At 42.1% G+C, this 18,193-nt stretch overlaps 1 protein-coding gene across 1 annotated transcript in view; it reads left to right on the top strand.

The window, feature by feature from the left end:
* Positions 1-8,378: 8,378 nt before the first annotated feature.
* The window catches only part of GXYLT2 (glucoside xylosyltransferase 2), a gene marked incomplete at its 5' end in the record, with an annotated part of 92,429 nt that continues 82,614 nt past the window's right edge, over positions 8,379-18,193 (top strand). The window contains one exon of the mRNA XM_080828426.1: positions 8,379-8,653. Within this exon, the coding sequence (XP_080684552.1) occupies positions 8,379-8,653 (275 nt within the window). The remainder of the gene's footprint in view (positions 8,654-18,193) is intronic.

Raw genomic sequence — 18,193 nt, 5'->3', positions numbered from 1 at the left:
CCCACTAAAGCTGAACTTTTATCTACTTTGTGACGTAGTAATGCCCCTCTTAGGTATATACTCAACACACATGAATTTGTGTGCTCACCAAAGACAAATGTAAGAATGTCCACAGTAGGTATAAAGTTAAAAGATTTCCTTCCACTTTTGTCCTTCAACTGTTCTGGGCTTCTTAAGATATAAGATAAATTTATCTTTATTATTCAATCCTTACTACTCAGAGCATTATACTACCACCAGCAGCAAAAGCAACATCTAAGAGCTTATTAGAAAAACAGAATCTCTTGGGGTGCCTGGGTAGCTCAGTGGGTTAATTCTCTGCCTTTGGCTCCAGTCATGCTCTCAGGGTCCTGGGATCAAGCCCCACATCAGGCTCTCTGCTCAGCAGGGAATTTGAAAAGCCATAGTTTAAGCCATGGTTAGTCAGATATTCTCTTCTGTGTAGCTAAAATCATTCCAACAGATACAGACATAACCCCAAACTCCTCCCCTTGCTGAATTTTTTATTGGCTACCATGTTGTATATGTCAGTTTGCACACTTCTCTTTGCCCCAGCAAACTATACATATATATTTGCAGTAGCATCTCATTGTTTTAATTTGCATTCCCCTGATTACATTTGTTGTGAAGTATCTTCTCACAATTAGCTTCTCATATGTTTATTTGCCATCTTTGGTGAGGTGTCTGTTAAGGTCTTTGGCCCATTTTTAAATAGGATTGTTTTTTTTTTAATTGTTGAGTGTTAAATGTTCTTTGTGTATTTGGGGTAAGAGTCCATGATATAGTTTGCCTATTCCAAGTATTTTCTTCCAGTCTATAGCTTGTCTTCTAATTCTCTTGAGATTGTCTTTCACAGAGCATAAGTTTTTCATTATAACAATGAAGTGTCCAGCTTATCAATTATTTCTTTCACAGATTGTGCCTTTGGTGTTATATCCAAAAAGTCATTGTCATATGCAAGGTCATCTAGGTTTTCTCCTATGTTATCTTCTAGGAGTTTCATTATATTTGGGCCTATGAACCATTTTGAGTAGCTTTTGTGAAGGTTGTAAGGTTTAGGTATTGTTTTGGGGGAGTTTTTTTGTTTTGTTTTTTGTTTTTTGTTTTTTTATTTTTGCCTGTGGATGTCCCATTGTTTCAGCGCTGTTTGTTGAAGAGATTATCTTTGCTCCATTGTATTGCCTTTGCTCCCTTGTCAAATATCAGCTGACTATACTTATCAGGGTCTATTTCTGGAATCTCTGTTCTGTTCCACTGATCTGTTGTCTATTCTTTTACCAACCCCACATCTCGATTACCATAACTTTAGAGTAAGTCTCGAAGCCAGGTAGCATCACTCTTCCAATTCTGTTCTTTTCCTTCAAAGTTATACTGGCTATTCTGAATCTTTTGCCACTCCATATAAACTATAGAATCAGTTTCCCAATATCCGCAAAATAACTCGCCGATATTCTGATTGGGATTGCATTTAGTTTATAAGTAAAATTGGGAAGAACTGACATCTTGACAATATTGAGTGTTCCTAGACGTAAACATGGAATCTCTCCATATTTTTAGTTCTCTTTTCATCTAATTCTGTAGTTTTCCTTATACAGATCTTGCACTTATTTTGTCAGATTTATTCTTATATATTCTTAAGTATTTCAGTTTGGGGGGGTTCTACTATGAACAGTATTGTGTTTATAGATTTCAAATTCCAGTTGTTTAATGCTGGCATATAGGAAAATGATTGACTTTTGTAGATTAACCTTGCTATAATCGCTTTTTAGTTCCAGAAGTTTTTTTGTCCATTCTTTTGAATTTTCTACATAGACAATTTTGTTTTCTGTAAACAAGTCAGTTTCATTTCTTCCTTCCAAATCTGTATACCTGTATTTCCTTTCCTTGTTTTATTAAAATAGCTAGGACTTCCACTATGATATTGCAAGGAATGTTAAGAGGGATCATCTTTGCCTTGTTACTGATCTTAGTAGGAAAACTTCTCATCATTAAGTATGATGTTACCTATAATAAGTGTTGATGTTCTTTATCAAGCCGAAGAAGTTCCCTTTATTTCTAGTTTTCTGAGAGTTTTTCTCATGAATGGGTGTTGAATTTTGTCAAGTGATTTTTCTACATCTCTCAACAAGCTCATGTGAGCTTTCTTTTACATCCTGTTGATGTGATGGATTACATTGATTGATTTTTGAATGTTGAACCAGCCATGCACACCTAGAAAAAAATCTCACTTTTCATAGTGTATAAATTTTCCTATACATTGTTGGATTTGATTTGCTAATTTTTTGAGGATTTTTATATATATGTGTCTATGTTCATGAGAGATATTAGACTGTTGTTCTCTTGTATGTCTTTGTCTGAGTCTGGTATTAGGATAATGCTAACCTCATAGAATAAGGAAACATCCCTCCTGTTTCTGTTTTCTGAAAGAATTTATAGACAACTCGTGTAATTTATTCCTCCAGTGTTTGTTAGAGTTCACCCATGAACCTATCTGGGCCTAATGTTTTCTATTTTATAAGTTAATTGATAGGTTTTAAACCTATCTCTTTTCTAATATATGCACTAAATGGTATAAATTTGTCTCTAAGCACTGCTTTCTCTGAATCCCACAAATTTTGATAAGTTGAATTTCTACTTTCATTTAGTTCAAATGTTTTTGACATTTTCTTGTGGTTTCTTCTTTAACCCAAGTGCTTTGTAAAAGTGTGTTGTTTAATTTCTAAGTATTTTAGAGTTTTTCACCTATCTTTTATTATTGATTTTTAGTTGTGCTCTGAGAACATGCATTGAATAATTTAGATTCTTTTAATTTTGTGGAGGTGTGTTTTATAGCTCAGACTGTGATCTATCTTGGTGAAAGTTCCATGTGAGTTTGAGAAGAACATGTGTTCTGTTTTTGTTGGATGAAGTAGTCTGTAGATGTCATTTATATTCAGTAGATCAAAAGTGCTATGTTTTGGGGGCGCCTGGGTGGCTCAGTGGGTTAAAACCTCTGCCTTTGGCTCAGGTCATAATCGAGCCCCGCATCAGGCTCTCTGCTGAGCAGGGAGCCTGCTTCCTCCTCTCTCTCTGCCTGCCTCTCTGCCTACTTGTGATCTCTGTCTGTCAAATAAATAAATAAAATCTTTAAACAAAAGTGCTATGTTTTGAATGATATCTTTGCTTGATGAAGCTCTCCATTTCTGATAGACTGCCAATAAAGTCTCCAACTATAACAATTAATTCATTTATTTCTTGTGGTAGTGCTGTAAGTTTTTGCCTCATGTATTTTGACATTCTTTTGTTAGATGCATACACTTTAAGGATTGTTATGTCTTCTTGGAAAATTGACCTCTTTATCAATATGTAATTCCTTACTTTACCCCTGATAATTTTCTTCTTCTGAAGTCTGCTCCTTTGGAAATTAAAGTAGCTACCCCAGCTTTCTCTTAATTAACGTTAGCATGGTATAACTTTCTCCACCCACTTTGCTTTCCCATTCTTTTACTTTTAATCTGTATATGTCTTTATACTTAAAGTGGGTTTCTTACATATGACATATAGTTGGGTCTTGTTTTTAGATTCACACTGAAAATCTCTTATTTGGTGTATTTAAACAATTGATAGAGCAGTTATTGATATAGTTGGATTAAAATTTATTCCATTACTGATTTTGATTTGTTGCCTTTTTCTTTGTTCCAGTTTTTTCTCTTCTACTCTTTTGCTTTCTGTGATTCTAGTTAAGCATATTACATAACTCAGTTGTCCCTCTTTTCTTAACATATGAATTATACTCCTTTTTAAAAATATTTTTAGCGCTTTCCCTACGATTTGCCCTACACATTTGCCACTAATCTAAGTCCACTCTTAAATAACCCTTACTGCTTCATAGGTAGTGCAGGTACTTTATAATAATAAACTATTCCTAATGTCCTCCCTCCATTCCTTGTATTATGGCTGTCATTTATTTCATTTATACATACCTCTAAGCATCTGATACATTATTACTATTACTTTATTTATTTATTTTTAAATATTTTATTTATTTATTTATTTACTTATCTATTTGACAGGGAGAGAGACAGTGAGAGGGGGAACACAAGCAGAGGGAGTGGGAGAGGGAGAAGCAGGCTTCCTGCTGAACAGGGAGCCCAGTGTAGGCCTCCATCCCAGGACCCTAGGATCATGACCTGAGCAGAAGGCAGACATTTAATAACTGAGTACCCCAGGTGCCCCTATTGCTATTATTTTAAACAAACAACTGTTTTTTTTTAGGTCAGTTAAGAATAGGAGAAGTGAAGTTTTTATTTTACCTTATACCTTCTCTGATGCTCCTCCTTTCTTTATGTAGATCTGATTTTTTTCTTACTTGTATCATTTTCTTTCTCCCTGAAGAAATTCTTTTAACATTTCTTGCAGGGCAGATCTACTGGCAACAAATTCTCCCAATTTTTGTTTTTCTGAGAAGGTCTATTTCTTTTCTTTTCTTTTTTTTTTTTTTTAATGATTTTATTTATTGGGGCACCTGGGTGGCTCAGTCGTTAAGTGTCTGCCTTCTGCTCAGTCATGATCCTGGAGTCCTGGGATAGAGCCCTGTGTCAGGAAAACTGGTCAGCAGGAAGCCTGCTTCTCCCTCTCCCACTCCCCCTGCTTGTGTTCCCTCTCTCGCTGTCTCTGTCTTTCTCTGTCAAATAAACACAATCTTTTTTTAAAAAAGAACACAAGCAGGGGGAGTGGGAGAGGGAGAAGGAGGCTTCCCAGTGAGCAGGGAGCCCTACATGGGGTTCGATCCCAGGACCCTAGGATCATGACCTGAGCCAAAGGCAGACACTTAATGACTGAGCCACCCAGGTGCCCCTCCCCTTCACCTTTGAAAGACAATTTATGGGGTTACAAAATTCTAGATTGACAAATTTGTTCTCTAAAATCTTGAAGTATCCTCCAGAGCCTAGAATCAGCAAAAGGAAACACAAATGCAAAGACACAGAAGCAAGTAAGACCCAGCAATGGTAGAGGCCCTGATGGAAAGCCAGTAGGGCTGGAACAAGCCCCAGGATGGATGCAGTCAGACCTGCGGTCAGGGACCACATCATCCTAGAGTTAGATGCTATCGTAAGGGGTTCACACTTACTTAAAGAACCATGAAAAAGGAGCACTTGGGTGGCTCAGTCAGTTAAGCCTCTAGCTTTTGACCTCAGCTCAGGTCTTGAGCTCGGGTCCCACATTGGACTCCATGCTGGGTGTGGAGTCTCCTAAACAACCACCACCACCACCACAACAACAACAACCACACTAACAAAAACCATGATGACTCACTGAAGAGTTTTAAGCAGGGGAGAAATAAGATTCAATTTATGTTTTGTTTTAAGTTATCCCGCCTTAAAAATTGGAAGAAGGCCTGGGAAGAAATAAGGAGATTAATTAGAAGGTAATTACTATTGCATGTAAGCCGTAGAACAGTCACATCATATAATGGGGGTGGGTGGTGGGTGGTGAGGTTGGCACAAGTTATATAATACAATAGGAATGAGGCTATTAAGAATTTAGCAAGGTTTGGCCTTGTCATGCAATCATGACTGGCAATTCAGAAGGAGAGAACTGGACAGATGCCAATCACTTTTGGGAAGCAGCTTTGACAGAATTTGCTAATTCTCCGGATATAGGAGATGAAAAAGACAGCCTTCTAAAATGGCTGCCAATAATCCTGGCCTCTTGGTATTCCAGCCCTTATATAATCCTCTCCTCTTGAATGTGAATTAGATGTAATGACTTGCTGCTAAGAAGAAGAACAAGATAAACTGACAGAACATCACTTCTGAAATTAGGTTATAAAAGACTGACTTTCGTATTGTTGTGTCCTCTCTGACTCTTCTTATAGTCTTATGCTGATAGAGAGGGCCACCTGGCAAGGAACTGGGGGTATCCTCTGACCAACAGGCAGCAAGGTGACCTGAAAGAAATTGCATTCTTCCAGCAGCCACGTAAGTGAGTTTGTAAGTGGATCCTTCCCCAGTTGAGTCTTCAGATGAGATCACTGCACTGAACCAACAATTCATGGGAGCCCTATGAAAGCCTGGGAAGCAGAGGACCCAGCTAAGCTGTTCTGGATTCATGACCCACATAAATGTTGAGATTGTACATGCATTATCTTATGCCACCGAATTTTGGAATTGTTTGTTGTGCATAACAGATAATAATAGATAACAGATAACTAATGCAGGAGGTGAGGGAACTAGGGACATCAAGGATGATTCCCACCTAATTTCTGGCTTGAGCAAGTGAGTGTCTAGAGCCAGAACTCCAAGAGGAGAAAATTACTTCCGGGGTGAAGGGAGCATATAAATAAGCGTTTTGGGTATTAAACATCCAACTGAGGAATTGGGTGATGCATAGATATAGTATCTGGAACACCTTTTCCATGATGTCAGAAGTTGTACGTTTCCACCAATCAGAGCAGTGAAATCCAAAACTTGGGTTTGGACTCAGGGGAAGGAGGTAAGTCAGTGGAGTTTAAGAAAATGAAGTCCTCTGTTTGGTCAAGCCTAACTGTCCCAAGTTCCATTTGGGTGTTTGAGGCTAAAACCCTCAGGTACTACTTCAGTGTTACTTTGCCTTATTTTACCTTTGTTGCATGTATCCTCCTTGAGGAAGAGGAGAGGTGGCCAGAGAGAGTTTGGAAATTTCTATTTCACTGGGCCACAAAGCAACATGATGGTGGCCATTTCTAAACCTGAAAGCCTAAGCCCTAAGCCTTAGCATAGCTCAGTGCTTCTCAACGGGACCCCCATGTTGGCACTTGGCCCAGGACAATTGTCATGCTAGAATGTCCTGAGGATTGTAAGAGCGTTAGTGCATGTCAGTAGAACCCACCAGTCACTGTGACAACCTAAAACATCCTTCTCACAATTCCAGATGCCTCCTACTGGGATGATACCTTGTCTTTGTGGAGAACCAATGGACTATTGGTGCTCGCTCGACTGCAACATCTCAGACCACACTTTGACCTTGCACCCTGCTGTTTCCATGTGCCTGCTTGGCAAGAGGTTCCAGGATATTAAACATTCTCATTTCTAGAATTTTAAATACAATAGGTTCCCAAATAATTAAAATGTAATGTTAATACAAGAATGATTTGGAATATAATTGAATTTTAGATGATTTGTATGTCAACATGAAATCTGGTAGAAACTCAGAGACATTGTTATATCTGGTCTTCTTTGTGCTGTGGCCATGCCAAAAAGCAAGTTAATAAAATTTTGCCTGTCGGTTCATAGTGAATAATAACAGCATGTGTCCTAATGCTTCAGATTTGTGACTAGAGATGCCCTGAAAGAATACTTTGAAAATTCAGAACCTTGATCTGGTGATTGCAGCTGCTAGGGTCTCAGAAGACTCTATTCCTACACTGGGTGGTAAAGTTGTTACTCTGTGTCAAATCCACATCAGAAAGAAAAAAAAATATTTGCATTTATGTATTTGTGATATGCTGCATTTTATTGTACTGATTATCACAGAGCTTTTATTGGACACCTATTGTGAGCCAGGCACTGTGCTAGTTTCTTTGAATGCATTTTTTAATTTAATGCCCACAAAAATGCCTCTGTGGAGAGCAGTATCATCATTCCCATTTTGCATGTAAGGACATGAAGGCTCAAATTGTGCAACTTGCTCAGCATCACTAAAGCCAGTAGGGGACAGAGTCAGATTTGAAACCCAGACTTCGAAATGTATTCTATAACTTCTTTAGCCTACATGGATCTGGTGTGATTTTGTCCAACAGATATCCACCAAGTGTCAGGGCCTGCATTGGGAAAACAGAACAGAGATGCTCTTGACTGTTTGGATGTCTAGATGGATGCACGGATGTGTGGAAAGATGGATAAAAATAAATCATGGGGAAAATGCTTAGAAAAATGAGATGAAGAGAGGGGTGGAATGGGAGGGTAAGTGAATGAGTGACTGAATGAAGAAGTAACCGAGAAAATGGAATGGTATGGGAGGGAATGAATGAATGGATGAACAGGTGGGTGGAAGGATGAATGCATGAATGAGGAAGAGGATTTGAGGCTGAGCTTCCTAAAGCCTACGCTCCATGCTCCGGACGGCTGGCGGGTGGGCGGACGGGCGGCTACTCCACACAGTACGGTAGGCGCGGGCTGCTCCTCCTCGAGCCGGGCTTGCGCCTCCTCCCCTCCCGCCCCCTCCTCCTTCTCCTCCTCCCTCGCCCGCCCGCCAGCCGACTGCCCGGACCCCAGTCCCCGGCGGGCGGGCGGAGAAGGCGGCCGTCAGCGCTGTTGCGCTCGCCCCGCCGCCGCCGCCGCCGCCGCCGCCACCACCCGGCGAGCCGCGATGCGCAGAGGGGCCGCGCCGCCCCGGGGCCGCCGCCGCCGCGCCGCACCATGAAGCTCCGCAGCAAGGCGGCGGCGCTGCTCCTGCTCGCGTTGGCAGCGCTGCTGCTAGCGCTGCTGTCCCTGCGCGCCGGCCGCGCGGAGCCCCCCGCGCCCCCCGCGCGCCCCGCGTCCGCCCCGCAGCGCCACCCCGCGCCGGCCCCCGAGCGCCTCCCGGGCCCGGGCGCCCTCCCGGGGGCCCGCCCGCGCGCTCGGCGGCGCCGGCCCCCGCGTCCGCGCCCCCGAGCCGGCCGCCGGGGCGCCGCGAGCCTGGAGAAGTTGGCGAGGTGAGTCGTGGCAGCCCCAGAATCCCTGCTGGGGACCCGTGTCTCGCTCCCTCCGCCCGTGTCAAGTCCAGGGGAGGCTTTGGGCTTCAGGGACAGACTCCAGGTTCTCCCGCGGGCTGCCCGGTAGTATTTTTTGCCCCGCCAGAGCTGAAGAACCACCTTTGTGGAGTCCTGTTGACAGCGCAGTGCTGATAATCACGTACATTTTTGAAAGAGAAATGCCAAGGAGGGTGGTTTATATATTACATTTTTTTTTAACAGAGCAAGACGTGTGTTTGCGTTCTTGCAAACATGAGCCCTTTGTTTAATTTTTCCAAAGGCATCACGATTCAAGAATGCTTTATCTAATTCTCATGTTTCACGGGAGAATTTTTACCAAAAACTTAGATGTGATTGAGTTGGAAAAGTTAGATGTTTACCAAACACTAGCCGCCTCTCCTGGAACCTTGAATCGTACTGTGCTTAGAACAGAAGGGGCACTCGACCTAGGTTTATTAAAAAAGGAAGTTTTCTTCCTGGAAGGAGCGATGCGTGGCACGGGAAAGAGAGAGTGACGGTTTCCCTGTTCCACGTTGTTTCAGACTCAAGTACGGTCGAAGCGTCTTACAGGGCAGAAACATCTTAACCTTTGACATGGTGTTTGATACTCTCTTTCTCTGCACGGAGCTTAACAAGCCACAGCTTTTCATCAGAACGTTTTATCTTTGTCCTTAGGGTTGCTGGACCGCCCCCAGGTTAGGGATTTGCGTTCATTTCCTTTGTTGTGGAGAGCTTTTTAACAATCCCCTTTTCTTGCCGCGGGTCTGTTTCCTCTGCCCTTTGGAAGCTGGTGATGTTTGTAACTGCCCTTGCTGTCTCTGCTGTGCTGGGCTCCTTCATTACTTGAAATGAGTTGAATTCTTTTTGGCCCTAATGACTAAATCTGTTTTGGCGCTTTTACTGTAACTAAGAGAAAAGACACAAAACCTCAAGAAGTGGCTGTGTCAGCTTTTGGTTCTCTTCTGCCTCATCATAAATGTACAGATGGGTACTGACAAGTTTGAGAGGGGAAAAAGAAACCCAATGATCATCTATAGAGTCACTTTTAAGTATTTAGAACCATTTACAAGCTCTTGTGAATGTATACATACTTTAAACTCAGGATATTTCTGTTAGGAGCTGGGATTTCTTACAATATGTTGCCCTAAGGTGGAACTGCAAGTTTCCTAGGGTTTGTAAGTAGAAGGGACAACTCCTAAGACAGTGACAACTGACATCATTTAACTTAGCTAACCTTTCGCCAGGCATCCTCCTAACAGCAGTCCACAAAAGTAGTCCTTGTTAACATTTACTGTACACACATTAACCATGTCATCTGCACCATGGCCCTAAAACGGGGGTTCCGGAAGTGTAGTCTTTGAAAGAGCTAGCGGCAACAGTGTCACCTGAGGCCTCGGTAGAAATGCAGATTCTAGGGCCCCACCCCGGCCCCAGGAAATTAGAAACCATGGGGGGGTGAGATCAGTAATCTGTGTCCTAGCAAGCCCTCCCATTGTTTCCAACACACACCAGCGTTTGAGAGCCTGTTCTATGAAGTAAGCACTAATTATTATTGTTCCCATTTCACAGTTGAAGAAAGTAATGCCTGAGGTTTAGCCATTTGTCCAAGGTTCATAGGTCACTTGTGGTCGATAAGGGTAAAGTTTCAGGTGGTCTGGGCCTGGTTGACTCTTACCTGCTATGCTGATGTCATAACACTAACTAGTCTTGCCTGCTTTTCGTGGTTTTCCTGATATTTCTCTAAAGAAACATCATAGATTTTTACAACGGTCTCATTCTTCAAGGTGTTGGGAACATAGGGCAGCATCTTCTTGTCTCTATCTGAACAAATTGGCTCTGACTAGGAAGAGATCATGAGCAGAATCCAAATGGATGTTTTAGGGAGGGACTATTCCATGAGCAACAGTACCTCCTGAAGCCATTTTTCTTTTGAACATATCTCTTATATTATCAATGAAGTCGTGGCCAACACCATAGGAATGTAGAACAAAATTTTTAAAACTCGGGAAAGAGCGAATAACAAAAAAGCCACAGGAAGTCTGAAGCTCAGATGCAGAAAGATGAAAGTCTAGTGTCCTCTGGAGAAGTTGACATTTCCTGAAACTTAATAATGTTGTTTTTTTGGGTTTTATTGTTTGTTTGTTTGTTTTTATACTACCTGGACAGAAATGGCGGCAGAAGATACTGAGACAATGAGGGAACGGGAGGGAAGATCTCTGCATGGACTCCTTTATTGCTCTTCTAACCCTGCTTGGGTTAAATTTTTGTGGTTTAGGAGGCATTTCATTTTAGGGAGGGAAAAGAAAGCCTCGTGTTTTCAGAAACCGGGTGCTTTAATCTCGTTACGTGGCTAGAATCCAGAAGAGATGAAGGTTACGTGATCTCATTTCTCGGCCTGGGGAGTAGTCAGCAGCAAGCGTGGAGTTGGATGGGATACAGTCCACCACCTGCTGACCATCCGTGGCCCGGGCTGCCTTACCTCCCCCGGGGTACTGCTGTTAAGTCAAGTCCTGCCACGTCAGCGCAGGAAACATAGCCCTCTCCTTCCACATCTTGTTTTCATTTTAGAGAAGTTTCCAGGGACTTGCCTAGTTAGCAGACAGACCCTACAATTTTATAACTAGTCATTTGTATGCAATCTGTCCTGCGGTGGCCTCTCCTCTCTATAAATATAAAGCCCAGAGGTAAGGTCTGAGCTTTTAGGTCAAGGGTGGGATCTGGAAATGGACACCACAATCTAAGTAGCTGTTCCAAGTGCACAAGAGAAATGAAATCTTCCTTTATTTTGGTTTATTGGTGATTTACACCTGGCTGACTTCCAGAGAGAATATGAGACGATTTTAGTAAAAAACATATATAATAAGGCCATTGAAATCATTCTAAAAAATGAGAAGTCATAAAGGAGAGGAGGAAATAAGCACTGTTTGTCAAAAACTGAGCCACTATTGTTATGAGAGTTAAGTATTAAATTTAGCTCCAAGCTTCCTGGCAGCCATGTCAAAAAGGGAATCATGATAGGCTGCCTTATTTTCACTGAATGTTTAGAGGAAAAGTTGATCAGGAGGAGATGATTGGTTTTCATGGAAATGAATTCTAAAAAGGATTTTACCGGAGAGTAAACTTTAATAGGCTGTATCTCCAAGTTGCTTTGAGCCTGTGTATGGAAAGGCAGTTGAATATAACTGCTAATCAGTGCAATGTAGAAAAGAATTTGGCATCTGGAGGCCAGAAAATTGGGTTCTAATCCCAAGCCATTTCACCTTAATTTCCTCATCTGTAAACTGAGCAAATCAATCCAAAAGTTTTCCAAGATCTCTTCCAGCTCTGACATTTGATGATCCTGTGATGAGATCATCCAGTTTAGCTGTAAAATCCCAACAATGGGTATTGCTTAGCGCTTTGTGCTGTCTCTTGCAAAATCAGTTTCTCATTTATTGGCTCTATCCTAGAACTCCTACTGATTACTCAATCTCAACCCTCTCCTGAACTTTATTCTTTTTCTTTTTGCATTGGCCTGGGTATTGCTGTTTTCTCTTAAAATATGGTTTCTAAGGGAGACTTAGGATACCTCTGAGCTCTGTGGAGGTCCTCTGCCATTTTATTCCACAGTCATTCAACAGATGTTTATTGCACATATATTCTGGACCAGGCACTCACTGTACAGTGGTGAAAGGAGTTGTTGCCCTCCCAGAATTTGGGAGAGGTGGGGTTGAGGAGACAATAGAGAAACACGTTTACACTTGGCAGCCTCCCCAGCTGTTCCAATGAGAGGAAGCGTGTTTACTCGCTCATCAAGAGACACCATTTCCTGCAGTTCCCTTTGGTATCTGAGATAAGTCTTCTCAGACGGTTCAAGCCTGAATAAAGGTCTCCCTTAAGAGGGATGGTGTTATATAGCAAAATGCCAACCCTGCAGCGATCCTATAATTAGCTGGTAGCCCCAGAGCATATTAAAGCTCTCCAGAACTTAGGTACCACCTCTGATATTATGTAATCTGATTCTTGATTCTGTTCACATTCATTTTTGTTCATTGGTCCATGATTCCATCTTTTATTGATCAGCAAGTCATATTGGTTCTATGTCAACATATATCCCTAGATACCTGGGAGGCACAGTCGGTTAAGCGTCCGGCTCTTGGTTTCAGCTCAGGTCATAATCTCAGGGTCTTCAGATCAAGCCACATGTGAGGCTCCCTGCTCAGCAAGGAATCTGCTTGAGGGTCTCTCTCCCTCTTCTCTAAAATAAATAAGTAAATCTTAAAAAAAAAAAAAAAGTGTGTGTGTATGTATGTGCATGTGTATGTATGTATCCCCATTTCCATGCTTACCACTGTCTCCTAAACACCACCTTTTAAACGTGGACTCCCCACAGTAGCCCTAGATCTGGTTTGCATGCCTCCACTCTAGCGCCCTCTACAGTCCATTTCCCATACAGCTGCTGGAATGATGTAAACTACTTAGACCACACCAGGTCTTTGCTGGTGAAAGCCTCCAATGACCAACATCCTGTCACAGTAAAAAAATTCAGTTTCTTAGTCCAGCCTTCAAGCCTTGTCTGATCGCAACCCCATTTAGGTCTCTGACCTTGTCTCCTACCACTGTGCTTCAGCTACACTAGCCTTTAAGTGTGCTGAATTCATTCCCTCCTCAGCACTTTTTACTTATTCCCTGTGCTAGAATGTTCTTTGCTCATAGCCCTGCCTGGCTAGTTCCCTTCCTTCTTTCAGGACTATGCTTTTAGGTTTTCTTCTCAGAAGGGTCCTCCCAGCTGCTCTAGAAAAAAGGACCCTCCCCATCACACTCTACTCCCTTACCCTGGTTAGTGCTTTTTTAAAAATTATTATTATATGAACATTGTATTTTATTTGTTCCTCTCCTCCATGTCTTATTCATCACTGTGCCACTGGCACCTAGAACAGAGGTGATCTCATAGTAGGTACGGGATGCATATTTGTCAAATCACCTAATGAATGAACACAGCACCCACCTCATGCCAGCCCTAGGTGAAAATTTTACTTATATGATTAAGTTACATACTATTTAATAATCTTCAAAATAATCTCATAGTGAGAACAATGAGAAGAATGGTGAGGATCTTTAATTGTAACATCCTTAATAGAGAGGGCATCTTTTTCTTTATAATAAATGTTACTTTTTAGAAAAAGTGAGAAAGTAGTACAGAGTTTCCCATACCCAGCACCCAGTTTCTTCCATTATTAAAATCTTGTTAGTTTGATGCATTTGTTATAGTTAATGAACTAATAGTATAGTTACTAATTTTTAGTTTATTTATATTTCCTTAGTTTTTACAGAATGTCCCTCTTCTATTCCAGGATCCTGGCCAGGATAGCACGTGATATTTATTTCCTTTTTTTTTTTTCTTTTAAAGATTTTATTTATTTGAGAGAGAGAGAGAGAGAGAGCAGGAACGGGGTGAAGGGCAGAGGGAGAAGCAGGCTTTCTGCTGAGCAAGGAGCCCAATACGGGGCTTGATTCTGGGACCCCGTGATCATGACCTGAGACAAAGGCAGATGCTTAACTGACTGAGCCACCCAGGTGCCCTGCATGTGATATTTAAATGCCACATCTCCTTAGTCTCTTCTTGGCTGTGGCAGTTTCTCAAACTTCCCTTGTTTCTGATGACCTTGGGAGTTTTGAAGAGCGCTGGTCAGATATTTTATAGGATGCCCTAACCCTGGAATGTGTCTCATGCTTCATTCATGATAGTACTGAGTTATGAGTTATTGGGAGGAAAGCCAGTGAGGTGAAGTGCCATTTTCATCATATCATATGGAATCTATATGCTACTGACATGATTTATGACTGCTTTGGTCACCTGGAAGAGGTAATGTTTGTTGGGTTTTTTTTACTGGCAACTGCTCTCCCCTCCCCCCCTTCCATGCTATATACCTTATTATTTTTTTTAAAGATTTATTTATTTATTTTAGAGAGGAGCGAGCCGGGAGGAGGGTGGAGAGGGAGAGAGAGAGAGTCTGCTTGAGAGTCTCAAGCAGACTCTCTCTCTCTCCCTGACTGAGAGCAGAACCTGATGCAGGGCTCGATCTCACAACCCTGAAATCGCCCCTGAGTGGAAACCTAAGAGTCAGTCGCATAACCAACTGTGCCACCCAGGTGCCTCCATACTATAAACTTTAGAAGGAAGTCACTGCCCACCTCGCACCTGAGGAGTGAGCAGTGATGCTCTCCCTCCTTGGCGGTGGAGTATCTATACAAATTATTCGAAGTTGATTGTCCTGCAGGGACAATTTGATTCTTCTCCTCTATTTATTAGTGTATTCAGTCATTATATCACTATGGACCTACAGAGAGATATTTATTTTATAGTTTGAGTTATAATCCTATACAACTATCATGTTGCTGGAATTGTTTCTTTATTGGCCATTAGGAGCTCTTAGAGTTGGCTTTTATTTTTGACGTACTCCTATCAATGTGTTTTTGTTTTTTTGTTTTCATTTCTAGTTTTTCGAGCACTTCCTTACCTTCTTGCCCTACAGGATGCTCCAGGCTCATCTTGTATATTTTCTGACTCATTTTTTGAATCAGCCATTTCTCTAAAGAGCCCTGATTCCTCTAACTGGAGAATGGTATTAGAAACCAAGATTTGGGTATGAGATGTGCTTTTTGCTACTGGGATATCATTTCTTTTAGACACTCACAGCTGACAGAACAAAACATGTATGTGTTTATATTAACTTACATGTTTACGCATATAAATATTTCCATATGTAACCATGTCTATCTATGTTAAGCTAAGCATTACCATATGGACTATTCTATATTCCTTTCCTTACTTACTTGGGAGAGAGAATGTTTTTGTCTTCCCAAACCCCAGTTTTCTCCCATCTCGTTGGCTTTCATTGGTTTAAATGCCTGTAGTATGGGGGAGTAATTGGGAAGGAGCGGAGGGGTAGGATAGGATTGACTAATTGACTCAAACCAAGCAAGGCCCAAGCCCTAGTTAGAGATGAGACAGTGACTGCTCATACCACCTGGGGGAAGGCGATGTGGTAGATGTTGTGATTGACTCCTAACCTCTATTCCTCCCACCCTGCTGCGGTTTGTGGATGGACCGAACTTCCAGGAGATGGTGTAAGCCAGGCATGGTCGTCCCACCCCTTTCGTAGTGTCAGCTGTGTGCATGCAGGACTAAAACATTCAATACACTCATTTCTCTGGCAACAGTAATTGGTCCACGGGTGTTACCTGACCCACATTGCTGAACCAGCCAGAAGGGAAGGACATATTTTTTATTTTGGGGCAAAAGACTCCATATGCTAGATATGGACAAGGAAATTAAAGTCCCAGTTACTACCATGATTCTTAGAGGACCGTTTTAAGATGAAGCCATCACTGTGAGCAGTAGAATAGAGAAAGTAGGAGAATTTGGATCCTTGAGGAGGTTACTGAACCCAAGAATCAGAACATCCTGATGCCTGCCCTGTCTTGGGCTCTCCGGTTACATGAATTGGAGTTGGGATGTCTGATATTTTTCTCCAGAATCATCTTACCCAAACCAGATAGTTCTTTAAATCGGAATCTCACTGGTGTGAATGGAGAGAAAGGGGAAAGGTCACGGGAGGACCCATAGGAAAGGTGCATCCACCACACCCTGGAACAGCCCTTATGTACCCTTAACTTGTCCCAGGTGCCAGGTGATTCAAGATAAGTTTTGGGGCCAAATTAGACCCTTTCTTAGGGATTTAAAAATTGGATCAGAGACAGTTTAAGGGCAAAGTGGCTAAGATTCAGGTATGAAATTCAGGATTGACTGCCATGTTTCCTGCATATGGAGGAAGCTGGTTTGCATTGAGAGTATATGAATCCAAGTGAGAAGCAACACAAAGCAACTGGCGGGGCAGGGGGGCGGGGGGTGGGTAAGGTAAGGGAGGCAAGTCCTGACGTTGTTCCCAAGGTCAGCTTCTGCCCTTTTCTGGCTGTGCTGCTTCATCCCTTTCCTAGAATCCATGAGCTGAGTTTCTTTCACTTACCACCAAGGAGTTCTGACTGATTTGGGTATGTGATACCTGCTTTTAACATTGTCACTAAGTTCAGTAAATAGTAGCCATATTGACACAAATCCCCTGACCAACTCACAGATGAGATTCTTTGGAAGAAAATTTGAAAACAGATTTGTTTTCCTTGGAAATACTTCTCTTCTTGTTATCTCACTGTGAGAAAATAAAAGATAAAATTGTATGAGATAGGGGTTCCTGGGTGGCTCAGTGGGTAAAGCCTCTGCCTTTGGCTCAGGTCATGATCCCAGGGTCCTGGGATCGAGCCCCGCATCGGGCTCTCTGCTCAGCGGGGAGCCTGCTTTCCCCTCTCTCTCTGCCTGCCTTTCTGCCTACTTGTGATCTCTCTCTCTGTCAAGTAAATAAAAAATCTTTAGAAACAATTGTATGAGATATGTATATGCATATATATATATATATATATATATGAGATCACCGTTTAAAGTCTTTAAAAAAAAAAAAAGAAAATAAGAGACTTGTGGAAGATGGAATTCATTTTGTGTTCTTTTCCAAATCTTCCCCAGCACTTGATTTACTTCAGATTCTGAAATTCTGAAAATTGCCCTCGGAAAGGGGAATCTCTTGACGTGATGCCTTTATTGGGCCTCCGTGATTTGGGCCAGCAGGGAGTGACTTTGGTATATATGAAGGTGATGTTTTGATGTTTGCCCATGATCCCTCCCCTCGACGTCTTTTAGCAACATGATGAACTGAAATAGTCTAGGAAAAATTCATCATTTGTACAATTAGAATCCAAGCTTTATGTAAGGGTTAGTGGAGAGCACATAATCCAAAATTGGACCCCTTGTCATGGGGGAGGAAACTGAGGTCCGAAGGGATTAAATAGTAATAATGTACATAAAGCATCTAGCACAGGGATACCTCATGGGGGTCACTCAACAAATGATTCACCGTTCTGCGTACTCTGATCTTGTCCACTGTTGTTTATTAGTTAGGAACTGAATCGTAACTAGACCCAGCTAACAAGCTGAATCAGTCCTCCTCAGCAAATCATGGCTTTCTCTTAAGCTCAATGATACAATGAAATAACAGGTACAATGCCGGCGTGGAAGCATGCCAGAGACTCAGCAAACGTGAGCTGGGGCCCGGATGCAGATTAGGGCAGGCTTTTCTTGGATTATGACTTGAGGAAATCAAAACTCAGCTTCCATATATGATAAGTAATACACCAGACCCAGTCTTCTGATCCTCAGTAAAAGCTAAGTGAGTAGCTGAGGGAAGACCATGTTGACTGCCTCTCAGGGACTTGGACTACGGCTCTGGAGAGTGTCAAGCCTGGAACTGTGGCTCTCTCTAGCTCTGATGTCTACTGGAGGGCAGAGAGCTATGGTTTCCCAGCTCCAGAAAGTAGAGAGTGGGCGAAGGGTTCACGGGAATAGGAAGTGTTCTCAGGGAACCCAAATGCAGAATTTTGTCCACAGACACTGCTATTCAGGGCTCTGCATCT

This window comes from Martes martes (assembly GCF_963455335.1).
Source record: "Martes martes genome assembly, chromosome: 1".
Classification (NCBI taxonomy): Eukaryota; Metazoa; Chordata; class Mammalia; order Carnivora; family Mustelidae; genus Martes; species Martes martes.
This window is presented reverse-complemented; position numbering and strand designations above follow the sequence as displayed.